The sequence below is a fragment of the Balaenoptera ricei genome, chromosome 18 (assembly GCF_028023285.1).
Source record: "Balaenoptera ricei isolate mBalRic1 chromosome 18, mBalRic1.hap2, whole genome shotgun sequence".
Taxonomy (NCBI): Eukaryota; Metazoa; Chordata; class Mammalia; order Artiodactyla; family Balaenopteridae; genus Balaenoptera; species Balaenoptera ricei.
This window is the reverse complement of record NC_082656.1, coordinates 54,583,261-54,606,621: the sequence shown is the minus strand read 5'-3', so window position 1 is coordinate 54,606,621 and position 23,361 is coordinate 54,583,261. Positions and strand designations below refer to the sequence as shown.

Here is a 23,361-nt window from a genome sequence, read left to right as displayed (position 1 = left end):
ACCTCAAGTTAATTTTAATAAAATATCTCTAATGACTCAGATTATCTGTATTATGCCTATAACGATATTTTAATAACTTATTTTTTAAATCTATTGATTTTCTTACCAATTTCAGAATGTTTTAAACTTTAAATTAATAAAATTTATCTTAGAGAAATGAAATCTGAGTGTTAGGTGGGGATTTTAGATGTAGGCCTGGTTGATTTGTTCTACAGTTTTATATTTCCTGTTCATCTTGTGATGGAATAAATTGGAAAATCTCTTACTGCTGAAAAATTTCCACCTTTGATTAAAATATCAAACAATAACTTGCTCATATGATAATACTATTATATTTTAACATTATTTAAGAATTTTAATTACTTCATGGTAATTGAGACATATATGGGAACAATGCCTATGTGTGTGCCCATCTATATCTAGGTGATTACTGCAATAATTTTTAGATTAAAGAATTTAAATAGATATAAACCCTCCCTAAAAAGTGACATTCTTACTTGAAATAGTAAAAATCAAAGGCAATACCTTTAGAACAGTGACTCTCTGTCTTCTATACCTTTTACACTAATATCTTTAAGAATCTAGATGGTATAACCTCACTTTTTCCAAGAGGATATTTCTGTTTGTTTTTATGCAATCTGCTATAGTCAGTATTTGTAATATGTAGCATTATGAACATAGCAAGTTGCTTGGACTACTCCTGGGTACAGTGGTTGAGTAACTCTTTAATGGTAGCATTTAAAAGTAACATTACTAGAGAACATAAGTTACATAACGTTGTCTAGTAAGAGAAGATAGTTTCTACTACCCAGTCTTACAAAGGTGAGATTTAGAAGATGAGGTACTTATGTGCTAACAATTTTGCTTAGCATTGGAAAATGTTTATAAAAAGCCCCATATTGGGATTTTGCCTAACAAAAATGCTTAAATGTTTAATTTGTTTTGCCATTGCAAAAATGTATATTTGAGAAGAAAAATGTCGGTGGACTTTCCAACATAAACTTATGTGTGTATGCTACCTTCAGACTTCCAACCAGTGATGGCAGCGCTACAAAAGGCAAACAGCAAACCAGTGAACCTGTACATATTTTAAAGAGATCTTTTGCAAGAACTGTCTCAGTGGTAAGCCAGTTTAAAAAATTTCAGCTTTTCTGTCCAGTGCTCAGTGTTGTTTTGATGTTTAGCACTTAGCCACTTTTCTAAGAGTTTATCTTAGCGTAGCTTTGTAATTCAGATTTGTTTATGTTAGCTTTGACATCCCAGGCCAAAGAATATGCACATTAAATAATGGAAAATAGAGATGTTGACTGATTTTAACATACCTTGCTATTTCTGAAATACATGGTGAATTTTCTTATAAATTATGTATGAACACATATGCTGAAGGAGTTAGAAAGTGAAGGAAAAGTTGAGTGATATTAACCAAGAATGTTACTTTAATGCTAAAGAATTAAGTAGAAGGGTCGTATATCTAACTGGGGACTTTGTTGAATTACCTGACCATCCCCTTCGTACATTTAAAGACATGATGCCATTGGGGTTACCAGTGTAGAATGGAAAGCCAATAAGATGTAATTGAAATACCATGGTGTTTCAGCTCAGGAAGTCTGGGTTAAATTTTTGCTCTTTCATTTGTTAGTTGAGGACTCTTAGGAAGGTTATCTCGACTATATCACAGCATCATTATGAATTTCTGAGTTGAGAGATATAAAAATTCTTTTTAATTTGTAAGGCTCTATATGAATATGATTTATTAATGTAGCTGGTAGTCTGTCATGTTAGCAAAATGCATAGGGAGAATGCATTTTTTTCCTTTTTTCTTAGTTTTTTTTTTAAACCACAAAACTAATACACGTCCCTGGTGGGAATAGGGTTAAAACTATACTAAAATTATATTGAAGTTCTTTTCCCATCACCCTTTTATCACCATATATAACTGCTATTTCCATTCGGATGTATATTCTTCCAGACTATTTTTTGTACATAAACAAATTTATTAGTCTCTGTTTACTGTATGCTATACAGTCTTCTTGTTTGTTTTTGATCATGCTTAAAGTTCTGCATATTACATTTTACAAATTTCTTTTTTTTTTAAAGGTGGTAGTAAAACACTTCACAAATGACATGATTTTTCTTTTTTTCTTTTTTATTCAATTATAGTTGATTTACAATGCTGTGTTAGTTTCAGATGTAGAGCAAAGTGATTCAGTTTATATATATATATATATATATATATATATATATATATATATATATATATATATTTTTTTTTTAGATTCTTTTCCCTTATAGGTTATTATAAAATATTGAGTATATTCCCTGTGCTATACAGTAGGTCTTTGTTGGTTATCTGTTTTATATATAGTAGTGTGTATATGCTAATCCCAAACTCCTAATTTATCCCTCTCCCCTTTTCCCTTTTGGTAACCATGTTTGTTTTCTATGTCTATGGGTCTGTTTCTGTTTTGTATATAAGTTCATTTGTATCATTTTTTTTTTTATTTTTAGATTCCACATATAAGCAATATATGATATTTGTCTTTCTCTGTCTGACTTACTTCAGTTAGTATGGTAATCTCTAAGTCCATCCATGTTGCTGCAAATGGCATTATTTCATTCTTTTTTATGGCTGAGTAATATTTCATTCCATTCCTTTCCATTCCTTCTTTTTCCGTTCATCTGTAATAGCAGCACTAGTGCTACTGTGAACATTGGGGTACATATATCTTTTCGAATTATGGTTTTATCTGGATTAATGATAAAAATTTCATCAAATACGCTACAGATATATTCCATGTTAATACATTTGGCTCTATCTGAATTTTTTTAATGTTTGCTTAGTATCCCATAGAATGGTGTACTCTAATTTATCCAGTTCTGTTCCCACCAGAGGACTGTTTGTTTCTCATTTTTCACTATTACAGTTGTCCCTTGGTATTTGAGGGGGAATTGGTTCCAGGAACCCCCCCCCCCCCAGATACTAAAATTCCTGGATGCTCAAGTCCATTATGTAAAATAGCACAGTGCTTGCATATAACCTACACGCATCCTCCTGTGTACTTTAAATCATCTCCAACTTACATATAATACCAAATACAATGTAAATGCTATGTAAATAGCTGGCAGTGATTCAAGTTTTGCTTTTCGGAACTTTCTGGAATTTTTTCTTTTCTGAATATTTTCGATCCCTGGTTGGTTGAATCTGCAGATGCAAAACCTGTGAATACAGAGGACCGACTGTATATCCATATCTGTACATATGTGTCTTTGATACTTGCGTACTTCTGTGAATATTTCTACTGGAGGTGGGCTCATTTAAATTTTGATATATCATGTCAAATTCATCTTCCAACAGAGGGTGTGCTTTGAATAAGAGGCTCCTAAGAGCTTTGGCTCCTTGGTACCTTGACATCCTTTTAGTATTAAGATCAGTTTGGTATCTTTTGATTCAAATAAGTATCTTTGCCTCTGTTATGTCTTTTTCAGTGCTTTCTTTTATTTGTGCATAGTAATTCTTTTATATTTATGTCTAAGTGAGTTTGTGGTCATTAGGTAATTGTAATCTTTGTATAAGAAACTTATTCATTCATTTCTTTACAGTGTTAAAATACAAACCTTTATTCTTGGTTTTGCCACACCAGAGGACTGATATTTGGTGGAGATGAGGGAATAAGTGCTTTACTTTGAGATTCATCAAGTATCTGTCATCATAAGGCATGATAAAACCCACAGGCCAACTAGAATGGCAAGGGATGCTCACCACCCTAAACTCATATTCTAGAATTTTTAAAGATCCAAATAAGTGTGTTTTTGTATTTTCTAGTCAATTTTAATCTTCTGTTAACTTGTTTATCAAGATTTGGCTATAGTTTGTATTGTAAAATTTAATATGTAGAAAAAAATAACTTATTTGTTATTGTCACTGATACCTAATACTGGAATACTTTATTATATTCAAAGATTATTAAAATGCTTAAAATACTTTTAGTTTATATACATGATACTACACTGACAATATAGAGTTTAGTTTTTCTTTCAAGTAAACATGTTTATAAGTGTTTATAAGTGTTTTTCTTTATTTATATGATAAACTAGATAGATTGGTAGCAACTTAAAACTTAAAAAGTTTTTTAACTTTTTTAACTTAAAAATGTATTTTTAAATAGGTGGATATTGAAGAATGTTGTTTTTATAGATGCGTAACTACTTTACCTTTTTTGTCAAAGATGTTCCTAATGGTAATGTAATGAATGAACTAATAGAATGTCTATTATTTGGGTTACCAAAACTCAGTACAAACTTCAAGGTAAACTTTTCAAGTTGAATGTCATCTTTCCGTTTGATTCAACCTATGGTACCATTTGAACTAATTGTTATCTATTTTTTTCATATTCTGGATTAGGAATGTTTTGAGTCATTGTTGAGTATTCTTCACTGGAGCTGGACCACCTTAGTCTTAGGAGTTGAAGAACTAAGAGGATTAAAAGGATTCCAGTTTACAGCTACACTTCTAGATTTAGAAAGACTACGCTTTGTGGGTACCTGTTGTCTGAGGTTATTGCGTGTCTATACCTGTGAAATTTACCCGGTGTCAGGTATGATGCAGTTTTTAAATGACTTTTGAGGAGAAAATGTTTTGAGACATTGAGAAGGTTTATATAGGAATTACCAAAAGTTTAAGATCCCCAGCTGCCTTTATTTATCCGCTCCTGAATTGTGGGGAGAAACTTGGCTTGCTGTGATGCTTGTATATTTACTTATAAAGAATATAATAGATTACATGCCATTCTGATAACAAAAAGTCATGTTAGACTAAAGTTAAATACTCTAATAAGGTGTTGTTATAAACGGATTCTGTCAGATAGAAATATTTTGAATGACTGATTTGGACTTAAATGCTGAAACCTGTGCAGGGTTTGTTTTTTTTTTTTTTTTTCCTGTTTAGAGTCCTATTTAAAAAGAAATAATTTTGGACCACACATAATCTCTATATTGTTTCATTTCTAGGTTATGCATACTTATGATTTTTAGCCATATAGGAAATTACTTGAATTGTACTGAATGTTTTCATACATATTTATTATTCTGTTTAATTAGCAATCTGCTTTGTTCTCTTAAAGCTGCAGGAAAAGCTGTTGTAGAAGAAACTAGCAAATTAGCAGAATGTATTGGAAAAACCAGAACTTTGCTAAGAAAAATTTTGTCAGAAGGAGTTGATCACTGCATGGTGAAGTTGGATAATGATCCCCAAGGATATCTCAGTCAACCCTTGAGTCTCCTAGAAGCTGTCCTTCAGGAGTGTCATAATACCTTTACTGCCTGTTTTCATTCTTTCTACCCGACTCCTGCCTTACAGTGGGCTTGCCTTTGTGATCTACTGAATTGTTTGGATCAGGTAATTTAAGTTTGTAAAATGTCAATTGAAAATATGTTATGCTACTTAATACTTTTCAAGAAAATATATTTCAGTTGCCTCAGTCTTTTTAACTTGTATAAAAGGTAAATTAAGAAATCAGTTTGGTATATGTGACTTAAACAAAGTTAGGGGCCTCCCCTGGTGGCGCAGTGGTTGAGAATCTGCCTGCCAATGCGGGGGACACGGGTTCGAGCCATGGTCTGGGAAGATCCCACATGCCGCGGAGCAACTGGGCCCGTGAGCCACAATTACTGAGCCTGCGCGTCTGGAGCCTGTGCTCCGCAACAAGAGAGGCCGCGACAGTGAGAGGCCCGCGCACCGCGATGAAGAGTGGCCCCCACTCGCCGCAACAAGAGAAAGCCCTCGCACAGAAACCCAACTCGCACAGAAGACCCAACACAGCCAAAAATAAATAAAGAAAGAAGTAAATATTAAAAAAAAAAAAAAATTAAAGTTAAAAAAACTGTTTTTCTGTTTGCTTTATCATTTCTTAATTATAAAATTGGCAGGCACGTTGTATAGCTGCTGGGTTGTTCTTTGAATCTATAAGTGAGAGCAAGGACAGTTCATGGTAGCCCCTGCCACTCCCGTATCTCCACAACAGTCAGGAGAGAGAGCTGCGAATGAATTTACATGCTATCATTCATTTACTCATGAGGAAACTGCAACCCTCATGAATGTGTATGCCCCAAATCAGTTTCAAAACCCCTGAGCGAAATACTGGCAGAACTAAAGGGAGAAGTAGACAAATTCACGTTGATAGTTGGTGACTATCAGTAATTAATAGGACATAGAACTCTTTCAGTAATTGATAGAACAACTAGACAAAAAATATCAGTTGGGATACAGAAGATTCGAACAACACTATCCACCACTTTGGCCTAACTGACATTTATGGAAAAGAATGTGCAAGTTCAGTATACATTTTTGTTTCAAGTATACATATTATGTTCACAAAGGTATATTATATGCCAGGTCATAAAATAAGTCTTAGTAAATTTCACAAGATAAAAATCTTAAAGAAAGTGTTTTCAGACCACAATAGAAGTAAATTAAAAATTAAATGCAAAATATATCAAGGAAAACACCAAATATTTGGAAAATAGACAACACTTCTGAGTAACCAGTGAATCAAAGAAGACTTCCAAAGGAAATTAGAAATTTTTCACACTGAAGATAAAAATATATCAAAATTTATGAGAAGTAGCCAATGTGTTGCTTAGAGAAAATATTTGTGTTTTTAAATGCTTATACTACTAGCAAAGAAGAAAAGTTTAAAATCAGTGATCTAAATTTCTACCTTAAGAAGCCAGAAGATGAGCAAATCAAACCCAATGTAAGAAGAAAGTAATAAGGAAAGGATCAAAATAATCAAGAGTCAAAATCAATGAAATAGCAAATAGAGAATATTAGCAACGTCAAAAGTTGGTTCTTTGAAAATAAAACAAAAATTTTAAAACTCCTAGGAAGTCTGATTGAAAGATAAGAGAGAAGGAAAAAGCACAAAATACCATTATCAGGAATGAAATAGGAAAGATCACTATAGATCCAACAGACATTGAAATATTATAAGGGAATATTATAAACAACTTTATACCAATAAATTATAACTTTAGATAAAATAGACAAACATCTTGAAAAATACAACCTAACCAAAACTGGTACAAGAAATAATCTGAATGTCCTTATCTCTGTTAAAAAAAATTGAATTCATTATTAAAACCTTTACCACAAAGAAAACTCCAGACCCAGATATTGTCATTGGTGAATTCTGTTAAACATAAAAGAAAGAAGTAATATCAATGTTTTACACACTCTTTCAGAAAATATAGGAGGCAACACATCCAAACTAATTTATCAGGTTAGCCTTATCCTGATACCAAAACCTGACATAGAGAGTAAAAGAAAAAAATTATCATAGACAAATATTACTCAGAAAGATGGATGCAAAAGTTCTTAACAATATTATCAAATCTAATCCACCAATGTAAAGTATGTATTATACCAAGTGGAGTATATCTTAGAAATGCAATGTTAGTTTTACGTTTAAAAATTAATGTAATTGATATTTGAATTGCTATTATAACCACATTAACTGAATAGAGAGGGAAAACTGTATGATCCTCTCAATAGATACAGAAAAAGTATTTGACAAAATTAGCACTTACTCAGTGCTAATGAAAACTCAGCAAATTAAGATTTAAGGAAACTTTCTCAACCTAATAAAAGATATCTACAAAAAAAATGTACAACTAATATCGCGCTTAATGGTGAAATATTGATTGCTCCCCTAAGTTTAAGAACAAGGCACAAGGTGTCCATTCTCACAATTTCTGTTTAACGTTGTATTGGAAGTTCTCACACCACCAACCCCCTGCCCTCCACACCATCACCAAAAAATTCACTGTTAGAAGGTAACTCCAATAACCTTTCCCAGCCGAGTGGAAAGGTTATTGCAGTAATGACATCCAGATAGGCAACTTTGTTTTTATTATTTTTTTGAGCTATTTGCACACTGAGTTTATTTTTCCTGGCACTTAAAAAGTTTTATTTCTTTGTTGTGAGAACACCTAACAAGAGCTGTATCCTCCTAACATATTTTGAATGTACAATTTGATGAACTAAGTAAAGTATACATGATTTTTGTGAATTAGAATATCCTGTGTTGATAAGTTTTTAATACTTTGTTATGAAATCTTACCAATTGTGGTACTAAATTTTCTGAATAAACTGTGTAATGTGATGACATAATTTTGTGCCCATAGTGAAATGCTGTTCTAGTAGCCTAATAACATTATGCTACATTAACATTAGAGAAATGTCTTCTTGTAGTAGCACAGACTTACAATTTAAATCATTTATTATTTGAAGAAAATAGTTCTAGTGCTTGTTACTGGAAATGACTTTAATGTATACTAATTGGGACCTTTTTGATGTCACTCTTTGAGAATCAAGCTAGAGATGACTGTGATTCTGAGGATATATAAACACATAAATAGTACAGGAGGCTGATTTTTCTTGACCATATTTGGTGATTTTCCAGCTTCATTGGGTAGTAACTTAACTGTGTTTAAAAGTGTTGATATAATATTATCCTGTAACAAGACAATTAAAGTGACTGAGTGCTAGAAAATTTTGTTGTAAAACGTTGTTTATCTTTTATATACCCAAAAACTTGGATTATATTGATGCAGTACTTCTTTAGTGGGGTGTATATTTTTGTTTTTAAAAGGATATTCAAGAGGCAAACTTCAAGACATCAAGTAGCCGGCTCCTTGCAGCTGTGATGTCAGCTCTGTGTCACACTTCTGTTAAGCTGACTTCTATCTTCCCTATTGCATATGATGGAGAAGTACTGCTACGATCAATCGTTAAACAAGTTAGCACAGAGAATGACTCAACACTGGTTCACCGTTTTCCCCTTCTGGTAGCACACATGGAAAAACTCAGCCAGGTAGGTCTTTTTCTGAAATATTTTTTATATTGAAGCAATAAAACTGTAAATGGAGACATACCTAGCTTGGTGCTCATTCTTCTGTATCAGCACGTATATTTACCAAATAATTATGAGTTTTACGAGAAGAGTTAAAATTAAGAAAAAAAAATTTCTCTGTTTACCTGTAAGTGAGCAATCTTTTTTCTCTAATTTTTCATTTTAAATGATCCCTAACCTATAAAGAACTTGATAGAGTTATGAGATAAATTCCTGTATGTTTGTTTTTTGCTGAACCATTTAAAAAATTGCAGATACTATAAGCAAACTTTTATATTCTAATATAGTATTCTAGATTGCCAAGATAGAATTTTAGGGAAATAAATAATTTTTAAAACATTTTTTTCTATAACATTTTGGTATGTTAAGTATTATAAAACAATAGTCATAGGAAACATTGTTTAGTAACTGCTTCTGGTTTATTAGAAAGCATTGTGGAGAAAAATTAAATATACATGAAAACCATATATAATTACTAACAAGTTTGATGAGAAGTAATCTTTAAAATTAAAGCAAAAAAAAAAAAGAGTAGAAAATAGAACAGTTATCCCAATTAGTGTACAGTAGCAATTTTCTGTTGACTGAAGAAACAGAAAAATTATGAGAAAAATTTCAATGACATACAGAAACAAAACAGGACAATAGCAGAATGGGAAGAAAATGTGCAGTTAATATAATACCTTTGTAGGATCCCAGTAGAAATAATAAAAGTAAATATAAGAGGGAATTTAGAGAGTAAGGCAGCATGGGAAAATTTTCAGCCTTACTAGTAATTAAATGTGGGTGAAAGTTCTATCAAGGTATCAATATATTTGTAAAAAATTAGGACAAATAAATTTTTTCTCTTATAAAGCTCCTGTGCTGGTGAGACTATGAGGAAACCTACTAACCTTGTTTAAGTGAAATAGTTGAATTTGGATATATCAACTTGATAGAATATGGTTCTATCAGCCATGAAAAATAACTACATTTACATTTAATATCAAAACAGATGTTTTTAAGTTTTTAAAATAAAAAGTCAGAAACCAAAGTATATATATACACTATGATGACAAACTATGTAAAATATGTATGAAAAAACCTGCATATTTTGAAAGAGAATATTGGAAGTAAAAATAATATTTAGGTAATAAAGTTATGGATAATCTGTGTTTTTCTTTTTAAATTCCCTTTAGTGTTGCAGTGTTTTCCTTAAAAATATAGTAAAAGTTCAAAATATTAAAAAAAATTTTTTTGAGAACTGCTAACATTTGGTAATTATTAAAATTAATAATTGCATATTTGCATGTCTGTATTAACATTCTGTGAAGATATATCCTGGTTATTATATATTCTTCTACCCTCTTTTTAGTGGATAATATAGAATTCTACCATTTGGATGTAGCATAATATAGTCAACCAATCCTTTCTCTATATATATTTTTAGATTTTCCCAATATTTTTCAGTATTTTAAACAATGCAACTGAAAATATCATTGACTATATTTTTATGTGTATACACAGTGATTTTTCCAGAATAAATCTTCAGGAGTGGAAAATTCTTAAGTCAAAGGAGAACACGTTAAGACTTTGCTAAAATTGCCAAAATGCCCTCCAGAAAGCTAATGTCAGCTTACATTCCCCACCACTAGTGAATAAGAGTTCCTTTTGCTAAAATCTTAGTGGCAGTAATGTGTTAATATATATATATATATATATATTTTTTTTTTTTTTTTTTTTTTTTTTTTGCCCTTTAAAACATATTGGCACTCTTGATTCCATGTTAAGATTTTACGGGAAGCTTCTCGTATTAATCTTTTAATTACTAGTTAGAAACTTAAGTGGACGTAACTGGATAAATGCACTCCACACACACCCCTATGCCCCACCCCCCAAAGAAAGCCCTTCTAGATTACTGATTATGGAGTACACTTGGGGATTAAGTTTCATCCAAAGCTAATTTTCTGAGATGTTCCAAAAAGTAAAGTTTTTGGAGAATGAAAGTGATGTAAAGGATAGAAGAATTATAATTTTAACAGAATCAAGAATTGATTATTTTAAATCCAGGAAGACTAATTACATAGGATACTGACCTAAATGTTATGGAAATTTTATTCAAAGATAGTAGAAATAACTTAAAGATTGAAGATTATCTCTAAGTAACTTTGTATTTTCAGCCTAAGATTCGACATTAAGAAAATATGAGAGATTGTACACATTGTTGAGAGTGATTCATAATAATGCTCATGATGATTTTAACTGAAAAGTTACTTAATTTTTTCTAATGGATTGAAAGTACACTCATTTATATATTTGGTTTGTCTTGGGGAGAGTGATTTAAGACCGTTTTCCACCTCGAGATTTTTATGACTTTATGAAATCTGTTGAACCTGCGATATCTTGTAATGCAATATGGAATGTAAGTATTACGGAAGAAGTTGCTTGCTCAGGGGCAACAAAGTGTTTTTTGATAACGTACTCATAGCAAATGGTTCCCCCGATTTTACAGATGAGGTTGAGGCACTATGAAAAAACTGGAACTAGATCCCAAATTGTTTGATTCCCTAGTCCACGGGACAGCTGAAAGGGTCATTGGTCACGACTGGCCCTCTGATGAAACTGAATGCATCTTGTTCTCTGTTCACAGTGAGCTAAAAGATATTGAGAATGGTAAAAGAGATAAAGAGTGTTCATGCTGGATATCAATTAAATTATTCATCTTTTCCCCTTTTTTTTCTGGAAAAAAAAGAATTTTCTCACTGGTCTTTAATGGGACTCTGTAATTTCTTATTTTGAAAGTTTTTCATTGGTAGGGGTTGGAATTTCTTATCTTCACTTCTGAAATCAAGTACAATAGGAATTGTAAAGCTGCACAGAAATATTTATTGAACAACTACATATTTTTGTTACATGCATGTACAGAAAGAATTTTATTAGAAAACAGATTTGTATAGACTATTTCTCAGTTTGCTTTGCCTTTAAATCAGAAATCATTATATTATTCCATACCAGAAATTATTTCAATCTCAGTTTGGAATTTTGTCCTATAGAAATAGCTTTTTAAATAGGAAGAGTTTTTTTCTGTCATATATGATTCTTACTGAAAAGTTAAATAAGAAGGTAAGTGAAAATGACCCTAGGTTAATAAAAACACAGATACCTTGTAAATGTGTGGTACTTTTATGATGCCCAGGGACTGATAACTTAAAAAAGAACTTCTATGGGAAAAGTAGATATAGTGACTCCACATACAACTGGATAGATACAAAGACATAGACTCAAATCTGAATTTTAAAGGTGTCATCTAGAAAGACAAGATTTTGCAATTGAGTACTCATGTGAAGGAAAATAAAGCAATATCTTAGAACGTTTTATTTTCATGTATCCTAGAATGAAGAGAATATCTCAGGGATGACAAGCTTCCGTGAAGTTCTGGAGAAAATGCTGGTCATTGTCGTGCTCCCAGTCAGGAACAGCCTGAGGAGAGAAAACGAGCTCTTCTCCTCCCACCTGGTCTCCAACACTTGTGGATTACTGGCCAGTATTGTCAGCGAACTGACAGCATCAGCCCTGGGATCTGAAGTAATGTTACATTTTGATATTGGATAATGAGCACATGTTTAAACTCTCCACATTGTTTCTTTTTTCATATATTTTGGCTTTGTAGAAACTAATTTTTGTTAAGAAAAAACATTGAAGCTAGGCTGTTTTGGGGGTTTTGTTTTTTGTTTTTTTCTCTCCCTTCCTTATTCCTCTTCTCTGCTCTTTGCTTTCTCTCTCTCACCAGTTTACCCAGGATGTTGCAGTAATACAAAGCATACATTTTCCCCTCAACTGCCCCCTTGCACAACCCACCACCATGTCCCAATAAAAGCAAAAATAGTTCTCACTGCTGGGTAATGAGAAATAGAAGTAGGGCTACTAATGAATATGCGGCGTGGAAAAGGTAAAGAGGTCCAAACCTTAGCTCTGCCAACTTGATTGACCCTAGACAAACACATATGTAAAATGGGAATAATAATTTTTATCTCACCTATATCACAAAGGTTTTTCTTTAATTGTCGTAAATTAGGTAACAAAAAATTTATCGTTCTAATCATGTTTATGTGTATAGTTCAGTGGCATTAAGTACATCCACGTTGTTGTACAGCTGTTATTACAGAGTTTTAAAAGGATCAAATATTAATATGTTTGAGGAAACCACTTTGAAACATTTTAAAGTGCCTTTACATTTTTGTAAAGTAATTATTTTTCACCAGTTCACTGCCCTGCTCACTCTGTTTTATAATTTATCTAAATGTTTTGACTGAATTTGGTGAATATTTCTATTTTTTTTCCTGAAAAAGTAGATGGTAGATTGGTTTTGAAAGTTATGTCATAATGTGAAATATCTTATATCATTCAAATGAATGTTTAATAACCAGGATGTACTGATTGACCCCAGGTCTCTCGTTTCTTGCAAAGGAACTTCTATTTTACTTTTATAATTCCTAGTCTTTGCTTTTACTTACTTAAACAGATTTATTTCAGAATCTATTCTCAATTAATCCATTCAGTCTACACTCATTACTGATTCATAGTGAGAGTTTAGCCTTTAGGATTTCTAAATGATTACACATACCTGAACAGATTTTAGTATCTCACCCTGGCCTAGGAGGTGAAGCCCTGGTCAGAACATTTTAATTTTCTTTTTCACTTATTCGTTCAGCCTATAATATGCTTCCCTCTTGTACTAGACCGTGGAGGAGAAAGTTTATAATGCCTCAGTCCCCGTCAGAAATTTGCTATGTAGTAATCACCTGTAAACTTACTTTTCTAATGAAAAGGAATGCCCCAAATTGCAAGTGCCTAATATACAACCTTGGGAGTTTCTAAAGGTCCTGTCTTAGATATCCATATTTTTTTTTTCTCAGAGGAGTTTGTCATTCTTGCTAGAATCATAAACTTCAATTTTTTTTTTTTTTGGTGCCCTTATGGAAAATCATCCATCTAATACATTCTTTTTTTTTTTTTTAACATCTTTATTGGAGTATAATTGCTTTACAATGGTGTGTTAGTTTCTGCTTTATAACAAAGTGAATCAGTTATACATATACATATGTTCCCATATCTCTTCCCTCTTGCATCTCCCTCCCTCCCACCCTCCCTATCCCACCCCTCTAGGTGGTCACAAAGCACGGAGCTGATCTCCCTGTGCTATGCGGTTGCTTCCCACTAGCTGTCTATTTTACGTTTGGTAGTGTATATATGTCCATGCAACTCTTTCTCTTTGTAACATCTTACCCTTCCCCCTCCCCATATCTTCAAGTCCATTCTCTAGTAGGTCTGTGTCTTTATTCCCGTCTTGCCACTAGGTTCTTCATGACCTTTTTTTTTTTTTCCTTAGATTCCATATATATGTGTTAGCATACAGTATTTGTTTTTCTCTTTCTGACTTACTTCACTCTGTATGACAGACTCTGACTCCATCCACCTCACTACAAATAACTCCATTTCGTTTCTTTTTATGGCTGAGTAATATTCCATTGTATATATGTGCCACATCTTCTTTATCCATTCATCCGATGATGGACACTTAGGTTGCTTCCATGTCCTGGCTGTTGTAAATAGAGCTGCTATGAACATTTTGGTACATGACTGTTTTTGAATTATGGTTTTCTCAGGGTATATGCCCAGTAGTGGGATTGCTGGGTCGTATGGTAGTTCTATTTGTAGTTTTTTAAGGAACCTCCATACTGTTCTCCATGGTGGCTGTATCAATTTACATTCCCACCAAGAGTGCAAGAGGGTTCCCTTTTCTCCACACCCTCTCCAGCATTTATTGTTTCTAGATTTTTTGATGATGGCCATTCTGACTGGTGTGAGATGATATCTCATTGTAGTTCTGATTTGCATTTCTCTAATGATTAATGATGTTGAGCATTCTTTCATGTGTTTGTTGGCAATCTGTATATCTTCTTTGGAGAAATGTCTATTTAGGTCTTCTGCCCATTTTTGGATTGGGCTATTTGTTTTTTTGTTATTGAGCTGCATGAGCTGCTTGTAAATCTTGGAGATTAATCCTTTGTCAGTTGCTTCCTTTTCAAATATTTTCTCCCATTCTGAGGGTTGTCTTTTGGTCTTGTTTATGGTTTCCTTTGCTGTGCAAAAGCTTTTAACTTTCATTAGGTCCCATTTGTTTATTTTTGTTTTTATTTCCATTTCTCTAGGAGCTGGGTCAAAAAGGATCTTGCTGTGATTTATGTCATAGAGTGTTCTGCCTATGTTTTCTTCTAAGAGTTTGAATTTTTAACTCTTGTAGGTCTTTCAGACTTCTGCAGCCAACTTAGATAAGAAGCAGGCTCTATAATTAAAAAGATAGTTTCGAACCAAAATAAGTGCTCTGATCCTCTCTAATCAAAGTCTGTAATTAATGATGTTGTACTTGTGTGTGTGTGTGTATTTTCACATATTGACTGCCAAGTTATCATAATATACATTAGTGATATTCAGACTTAAGGCACAGAACATTTTCTGCAATGACGTCTTAGCTTGAAAACTCACAGATAAGAGGAAGGATGGTCTGACTGAAGAGGGGAACCTTGAGTCCGCCTCTTTCTTGAATATCCATCTGTCCAGCATTCCTAGTTTTCTATGTGTAGCATAGTTTGAAAACTATTGGTCTATAAACTATTGATGAAATTTTTGGTATCTCTTTGCAAAGTGAATGATAATTCATGCATATGTTATGATTGTGATAACTTACAAGTTTATAGTTCTGACATAAATTAAGTGAAAAGTATAGTTTAATATGACTAAAAAAATATACTGTCACATGATACTGATTTGTGAATGTAGAATAATAAAATCTGATTTTGTTCTTTGTTAATCTCTTATTGGAATGTACCTGTAGGAAGGTTTAAACCCTCTTGTTAAAGGTAGGTTATTTTACTGAACTTCCTAGAAACCTTTGGATAGTTTTGTTAAAGGTATATTAGTAACGCTCAAGTCCAGACTACTGATGTAGTTGCTTTCGTTGTTCACAGGTTGATGGGCTTAATTCTCTCCACTCCGTTAAAGCCAGTGCTAACCGATTCACAAAGACAAGTCAGGGGAGAAGTTGGAACACTGGGAATGGGTCACCAGATGCAATCTGTTTTTCAGTAGACAAACCTGGAATAGTTGTGGTTGGTTTTTCTGTCTATGGAGGAGGTGGAATTCATGAATATGAATTAGAGGTGTTGGTTGATGATGTGAGTACCACTCTTACAGTGTTCCTCTTGCTGTGTGGGTTGTGTGTCAGGACATATCATCATTATAATGGACAGTACAGTGGTCCACATCCTTGAGGGCTTAGCAGATTAGTCATAGATGGACGACGTTAGAGAAATTGAAAGGGAGCGATTCTACATGATTGCTCATGTGCCATTTTGGATCGCTCTTGCCTCATGTTTTTTGCACTTCCTGGGAGGATTTTAAATGAAAAAAACTAGAAATTATATAGCTAAGCCTCTGATTATAAATCTTGAGTAATTCTTTTGCTTTTGTAGTATTTCAGAAAACAAGAACAATATTCAGACTGGTATTATTACCTGTATCAGTGATAAAGCAATTTTGTCAGAGTGCCAGTGGATGATTCTTAGTAAAGATAGCGGTACTGACTGAATTAGCAGTATCTTGCTGTATCCACTATAAATTTTTTAAAGTGCCTGAGTTTTACAAAGTTTTATTAAAATGAGACAGACAGGTAGCATATAAATCATTTGCTGGTAAATAACATTATATCTGTATTTTGCTTCTTTTGAGCAATTAATTTGAATTATTTCCTTACCTCATTAGGCTCTATAATTAGCTATAGCATCCTTATGAAGACGGGGGAATCATTTTAAGATAGATGAAAAAGCCTATTTATATGATATAATTTGTAGATGCCTCAGGAAATCAGATAAAAATGAACAGTTTTAGAGGACCAAAAATGTTTTCTTTAGTATGTATGGATAAATGCTAATGGATAATTTTATATGCAAGGAAATAAACTCTTAAAAACAATCATTGATAAGTCAGAATTGTTCATTTAATGAAATTAAGAGCATGTGGGTTTTGTTTTGTTTTAATTAGAGTGAACATGCAGGGGATTCAACTCATTCTCACAGATGGACATCTCTAGAATTAGTCAAAGGAACTTATACAACAGATGATTCACCCAGTGATATAGCTGAAATCAGACTTGACAAAGTTGTTCCTTTAAAGGTAATTTTAACAGTATGTTTCTTTTGTAAATAGGATGTATTATTATGAGTTTACTTAAAAAATAGTGAAAAGTATTCCTATATGTAGTCCTTTAAATGTTTCTAGAGTACCAACTATATTCCTGATACTGTACTGTATTATATTCTATTTTTGCAAAAGATCTCTTCAAGGCTGGTATAGTGGAAAGTATCCATAGTTTCTGGAGTCAAACAAACCTAGCTTCAGATACCTGCTCCTCCAAATATTAGCTCTAAGACATTGGCTATGTCATCATTTGCCCACTCTGAGGCTGATTTGTACATTGGGAAGAATAATACCTCCATTGTAGTGTTGTTCAGATTAAACTAAGGAATGGAATAAGGTACTTGCCTCCATGTCTAGCACAATATATTAGAAACTCAATAAATATTAGTTCCTGTTTTTCTTCTCCTGTTGTGCCAAAACTCATGTAAAGAGCCAGTGATCTTAACAGATCATATTAAATAACTATTAAAGTTATTATTATTTTATATAATTTGAATGTCTCGCAGAAATTAACTATTTAGCAAAACAAATTTTACTTAACATTAAAGTAATAATTAATAGGGTAATTCTGAATCCAACTATAATAATTTTTATTATACAGCAGAACTTTGGATGAGGTAAGTTCATCAGTTACTTCATCAAAAGCATAAGCGATACCAAAAAACAAACAAAAAGAAACCCATCATTATGAAGTTTATGTCATGGATCGTTAGGCGCCAGTATCTATGTCTCACATTTTCTATATACAGTGAATCTTGTTTTGGACAACTTTTTCTTACGGATATTTTTTTTCCATGTCTGTGTGCCTGTCTATTTCTGTCTCTGAATGTCTCTCTTAAAATAAAAATGTAATGGATTCACCATTATTTTTTCCCATATTTAAAACTGTTTGAAAAGTTAAACTCATCAAAGGAAAATATTAATTCATGTATTTACAATCTTTTATTGTGGCTAATATTTTTTACAGTGTAATTAAGAACTAGAGGCAGGAACTAGAGCCCCATGGCCTGTATTTAAATCCTAGTTTCATCACTTACTAGCTGTGTGACTTTGGGCAAGTTACTTAACTTCTCTGTGCCACAGAGTCCTCATCTGTAAGATAGGGATAATAATGGCACTTAACCTTATGAGGTCATTTTAAGGATTAATTTAATTAAAGTAAATTACAGAAAGTACTCAGGACAGTTTCTGTTAAATAATAAACATCAATAAGTGTTAGTTATCACTCTGTTTGATTCGTTAAAAAAACTCATTTAACCAAATTGTCTATAAATATGACAAATTCATTATACAGTTGACCCCGGAACAAAGTGGGGATTAGGGGTGCTGACCCTCCTCACAGTGGAAAATCCAAGTATAACTTATAGTCAGCCCTTTTTATACCTCCCTATACTGGTTCCGCATGTGTGGATTCAACCAACCTCGGGTCGGGTAGTACCGTAATATCTACTGTTGGAAAAAATCCCGTATAAGTAAACCCAGGCAGTTGAAACCTGTGATGCTCAAGGCTCAACTGTATTTGCCCAGTTTGCTGCTAGAGCTCGTTTTATATATCCTCTGTACTTTATGAATAAGTATAAACGTGCCGTACATCTTTATCGTGAAGGAAAATGTTAAATATGCTGTACGCTTGAGAAACTATGGAAGCCGCACAGCAAACGGAGATGGAGGAATGACCACGGTTCAGTGTCCTGATGGCGTGACATTTACATTCAGCACGTGCAGCTTGAGTAGTAACGGCACAAATCAAACCAGAGGACAGATTCCACAGATCCTCTACTACAGGTATGTGTGGGAGCTATACTACAGTGGTAGAACATGTGCAATTTACTACCAAGGTACAAAACGCTAAGTGGGCAGTGATAATTGAATTATACAGCGTATCTTCATTGCACTTGCTGATCTGTATAAAAAGATCTCATTTTCATATGTAAATTCAGAGTTTACTTTAAAATGTTCTTTGTCTTATTTCTTTAATATCTTTGAAATGTTTATGTACTGGGCATATGTGCTGTTTGTTGTCACTTTTATAGTTTTGTGGCCTGCATTTTCAAATTTTAATGGAATTTATTCATTTTTTTTTTTAAATACCAAAAGTTAATGATCAAATCATCTCTACCAAAGTATTGTTGTTACCTTGAACCAGTTATCCAGTCTGCAAAATATTTTGGTGTCTGTGAATCTAGTCCTTGGAGCCCTAGAATATATAATGATGTGTTTCTAATATTTTTAACTAAAGCCATTCCTTAGGTAAACAGTGGAAAACAAAGAATTACAACAATTTTGAGTTAAAAAAACACTTTTAAATATACATTTCCCACTGAGTCTGAATTTTTCTTTTAGCAACTTAGCTGGAATCGTAGGTAGTAGTGAGTACCGTTCACCACATAGGTCCTCAACCTGACTTGACATCAAATCACTGAAGTTGCTTATCACCTTCAGAGGCTTACTGCTTCCTCTGTTTCCTTCGTAAACAGTCAAGAGGACGCTACCTAGGCAGTTAGTACAAAATGTTTTTCCCTAGATGTAGATGATCTGCTTTCTTTCTCCATGTAAAATAGAATAGAAATAGCATTAAATAGCTACATGGTGGCATGTTGCTGCTGAGATACAGAAGCTTTCTAATCTTTTTACCCTAATGAAAAACCTTTTCTGTTACATAGCCCCACAGTAAACAGTACATTATTCGCTTTCTCAAAATGTAGATTGGAAACCATATCAGGCACAAAAGATGAGTTATATCTTTCGAAAAGCTGGAGAGCCCCTTAAAAGCATCTGCTGTCCAGACTTTATATCTTACACAAAATACAGTGTTTTTGATATTTTGATATTTTCCACCAAGGTTTAAATATCTTCAGCTTTAAATTTTAATTAATTAAGTTTTTAAAGATTAAAATCACTTGACTATAAAAACCATGCTATTCTGATGGCTCCCAAGTTTATATCTCTAGCTTCCATCTCCTCTGAGCCCTGGAATGAATATCCAGGTCCCTCTGATATCTTCATCTGAGTGACAGTAATGGAGATGATGATGAGAGTTCCTGTGTACTGAGCACTTCCTTTATGCCACGCGGTGCTCTGAGGGCATTCCTTGTCTTAGCTCAGTCAGTCCTCACAGGAACTCCTGTGAGGTGGGCAGTTTCCTATCCCTCCTTTACAGATGAGTGGCTCAACAACCTGCCTGAAGTCTCACTCATAGTAAATTATGGTCCTGGGGTCTGTAGGCAGGAAATTGGACTCCAGATAACCTACCTTTAACCACTGTACCACACACACATCCTCTTTACGGTTGGCTAATAGACGTCTTAGTGGTACTCGTCCACAGTGCTCCTCCCCATCCACAGGTACAGCAAACACCTTGGGGGCATTCTCGACATCCCTCTTTCCCTCACACTTTACGTCAGTAAGTCTTGGCAGCCGTACTTTTAAAATGTCCTACATCTGACCTTTTCTACCACTCCCATAATTAACAGTCTAGACCAAACCATCACGCCGACCTGGGTAACTACCTGGATAGCTGGATCTTAGAGGAAATAGCTTCCAAACAAGTCTCCCTCCTTTCACTGCTGCTCTCCTACAGTCTGTCCTCCACTGCACAGCCAGAGTGACCTTGGAGAAATGTAAATCGTATCAAGTTCTGCCCTTGCTCACCTTCCCCTCATAGCTTCCCCTTCCCATTCCAGGATAAAAGGTAGTCTTTACTGTGGTGTTTAAACCTCATGTGATCTGACTCCTATTTACCTTGCCCACCTGTCACCCTTCACTCTTTCTCCTTTCATTCTAGTCACACACACTCTTTCTCCTTTCATTCCAGTTCAAGGAACTCACAAGATGGGTGAGTTCAAGGAATAGAGTGAGGACATTCTGTGTCTTCATTCTATTCCTTGAACTCACCCATCTTGTTCCTGTCTGAACCTTTATCTTACTGTTCTTTTTTTTTTATCTTACTGTTCTTTTCTCTCAGCTCAGATCTTTTTTAACACAATTCAGGCCTTTGTTTAAATAGCAGTTCCATCATGATCTTATTTAAAATAACTTTGTGCCCTTATCTGGCTTTATTTTTCTTTGAAGCCCTATTACTCCTTAAAACTATTTAGCTCTATACTTACTTTTTTAAACTTTAACTTTTTTTAACTTAAATGAGCTGTGATCCAGATATGATTCCTAGAGTTAGATCGTGTTTTACCCACGATGTAAAACGATCTCATGTGTTACTCATGTTATAGGAGTGAATTCGATGGAGATTTACAATCTCAACTTCTGAGTAAAGCCAATGAAGAAGATAAAAACTGTAGCAGAGCTCTCTCTGTGGTAAGCACTGTTGTTCGAGCTGCAAAAGACCTCTTGCACAGAGCTCTTGCCGTGGATGGTAAGACTTTTCTTTTACTTCCTTAATAGTGATATTTTAGATTCTTTATTCCCCAACTTATGCACAGAGCTACTGAAGAAGAACCATCTTGTAGAATCCCAGAGGGTTTTATTCATTATAGATCTACACATATACGTACATTAATTTGGGATCAGCCATACTCTCCATACACTAATGCAGAATTTTTTAGAATGTTCAGAAGTAATTATTTTATACTGTAGTTTTCTTAGTTAGCCCATTAAGAGAAAAACTCTTGATTAAACTGAGTCTTTGCTTCTTTTAGCAGTCTAAAAAAGCATTTTGTTTTCTCCTTTAGACCTGTTTTTCCTTCTGTGTGTTCTGTTTCTAGTAATAGTATCACCATTCATCCAAAGGTCTGGGTAATCCCAAACATCTCCCCAGATTCACTTGTCTCATTTGAGTTCTGTAAATTCTTCCACTGGAAGCTCTCCAGTTTGTATTCTCCTCTCTATCTGTTCTCCCATAGTTCAAGCTGCCATGGTTCAAGCACATGTCCTCTTTTTCATGGGTTGATAACATCCTAATAATCTCCCTGCCACTTTTCCCCCACTCCCCATCTAGTTATCTAGGCATCTTCCACACTGGCAGCAGAGTTACATTTACAAAAACATTACTGTTAGCTATAACATTTGTTCCTAAATGTAGTTGCACATCAGAATCACCTGAGAAACTTGCTGAAAATAAAGAATATTTGGTCCATCCAAACTAGGGGTTTAGGCTGAACTAAGAAACTATTGCCCAGCCTACTCTGATGCAACAGCAGATCTAGAAACAAGTATTTGGAAATAATTGGCCTTCAGTATAAAGGTCTTCATAATGTAGATTCAACTTATCTTCCCAGCACCATGTTCATGGAGAAATAATTAAAATGTCCACCAGCAAAGTGCTTTTTCCTTGGAAAAAATAGAAGGCAATATAGCTAATAACAGCAAACATTTTTGGAGTACTTAATATGTGCAGGCATTGTTCTAAGCATTTTACATGTATTAACTCACTGAATCATCACAACATCCAGTGAGGGAAGTATTGTTATCCTCTTTTACAGATGAGTAACCTGCACACAAAGATTACACAGTTTGCCTAATGACAGAAATATACCTATGTGTTGCACCAAGATTAGTGGTTTAAAATCATGACTGTTACCCTAAGTTCTAATTCTGGCTCTGTCATTTTACAGGTGTATGATTTTGGATAATATACTTAAACACTGTGTGCCTTGGTTTCCACTTCTAAAAAGGGGCGATAATAAAAGTACCTTATTGTAAGGATTAATTGAGATAATGTATGTAAAGCCTTTAGAATAGTGCCAGGTCCTTTATAAGCACTCAATCAATGTCAACTATAATTTTACTCCAGAGACTAGAATACAGGCTTAGTACAGCATATATACATTACAATGAAATTACCTTCTAACTATAGTTTTAATGCCTTTTTTAGCTGATGACATTCCAGAACTGCTTAGCTCTTCCAGTCTGTTTTCCATGCTGCTTCCCCTTATTATAGCCTACATAGGACCAGTAGCTGCTGCTATTCCCAAGGTGTGTGATTTAATTCTCTAACTTTGAATCTTTTTTGTAAATATAATTTTATTTAGACTTTGTATCTTTCCTTTAAAAATACTTTAATATTTGAGGCATCTGGGTTACAGGTAACAAGCAGGTAGACATGTAAATGGTAGACGTTATTAGTTAAATAACTAATTCTCTGATCTTAGTATTGTTTACTGGATTACCATGCTTACTTATTGGCTTTACATTTGAAGAACTTGGGAATAGGAAATACATTTTAGAATATGATATGTAAGGAAAGCTCAAGTTCACTGAGATCTTT

General features: G+C 33.7%; 1 protein-coding gene across 6 annotated transcripts in view; it reads left to right on the top strand.

Annotated features, from left to right (window-relative positions):
• Positions 1-23,361, top strand: part of MYCBP2 (MYC binding protein 2) — a 269,085-nt gene that overhangs the window by 128,713 nt on the left and 117,011 nt on the right. For all 6 annotated transcript variants that reach the window (XM_059903372.1, XM_059903374.1, XM_059903373.1 and 3 more), the window contains 10 exons: positions 1,026-1,122; positions 4,403-4,595; positions 5,121-5,395; positions 8,649-8,870; positions 12,279-12,470; positions 15,914-16,120; positions 16,986-17,117; positions 18,748-18,926; positions 21,368-21,510; positions 22,969-23,069. In XM_059903372.1, coding sequence (XP_059759355.1) covers positions 1,026-1,122; positions 4,403-4,595; positions 5,121-5,395; positions 8,649-8,870; positions 12,279-12,470; positions 15,914-16,120; positions 16,986-17,117; positions 18,748-18,926; positions 21,368-21,510; positions 22,969-23,069 — 1,741 coding nt within the window. The remainder of the gene's footprint in view (positions 1-1,025; positions 1,123-4,402; positions 4,596-5,120; positions 5,396-8,648; positions 8,871-12,278; positions 12,471-15,913; positions 16,121-16,985; positions 17,118-18,747; positions 18,927-21,367; positions 21,511-22,968; positions 23,070-23,361) is intronic.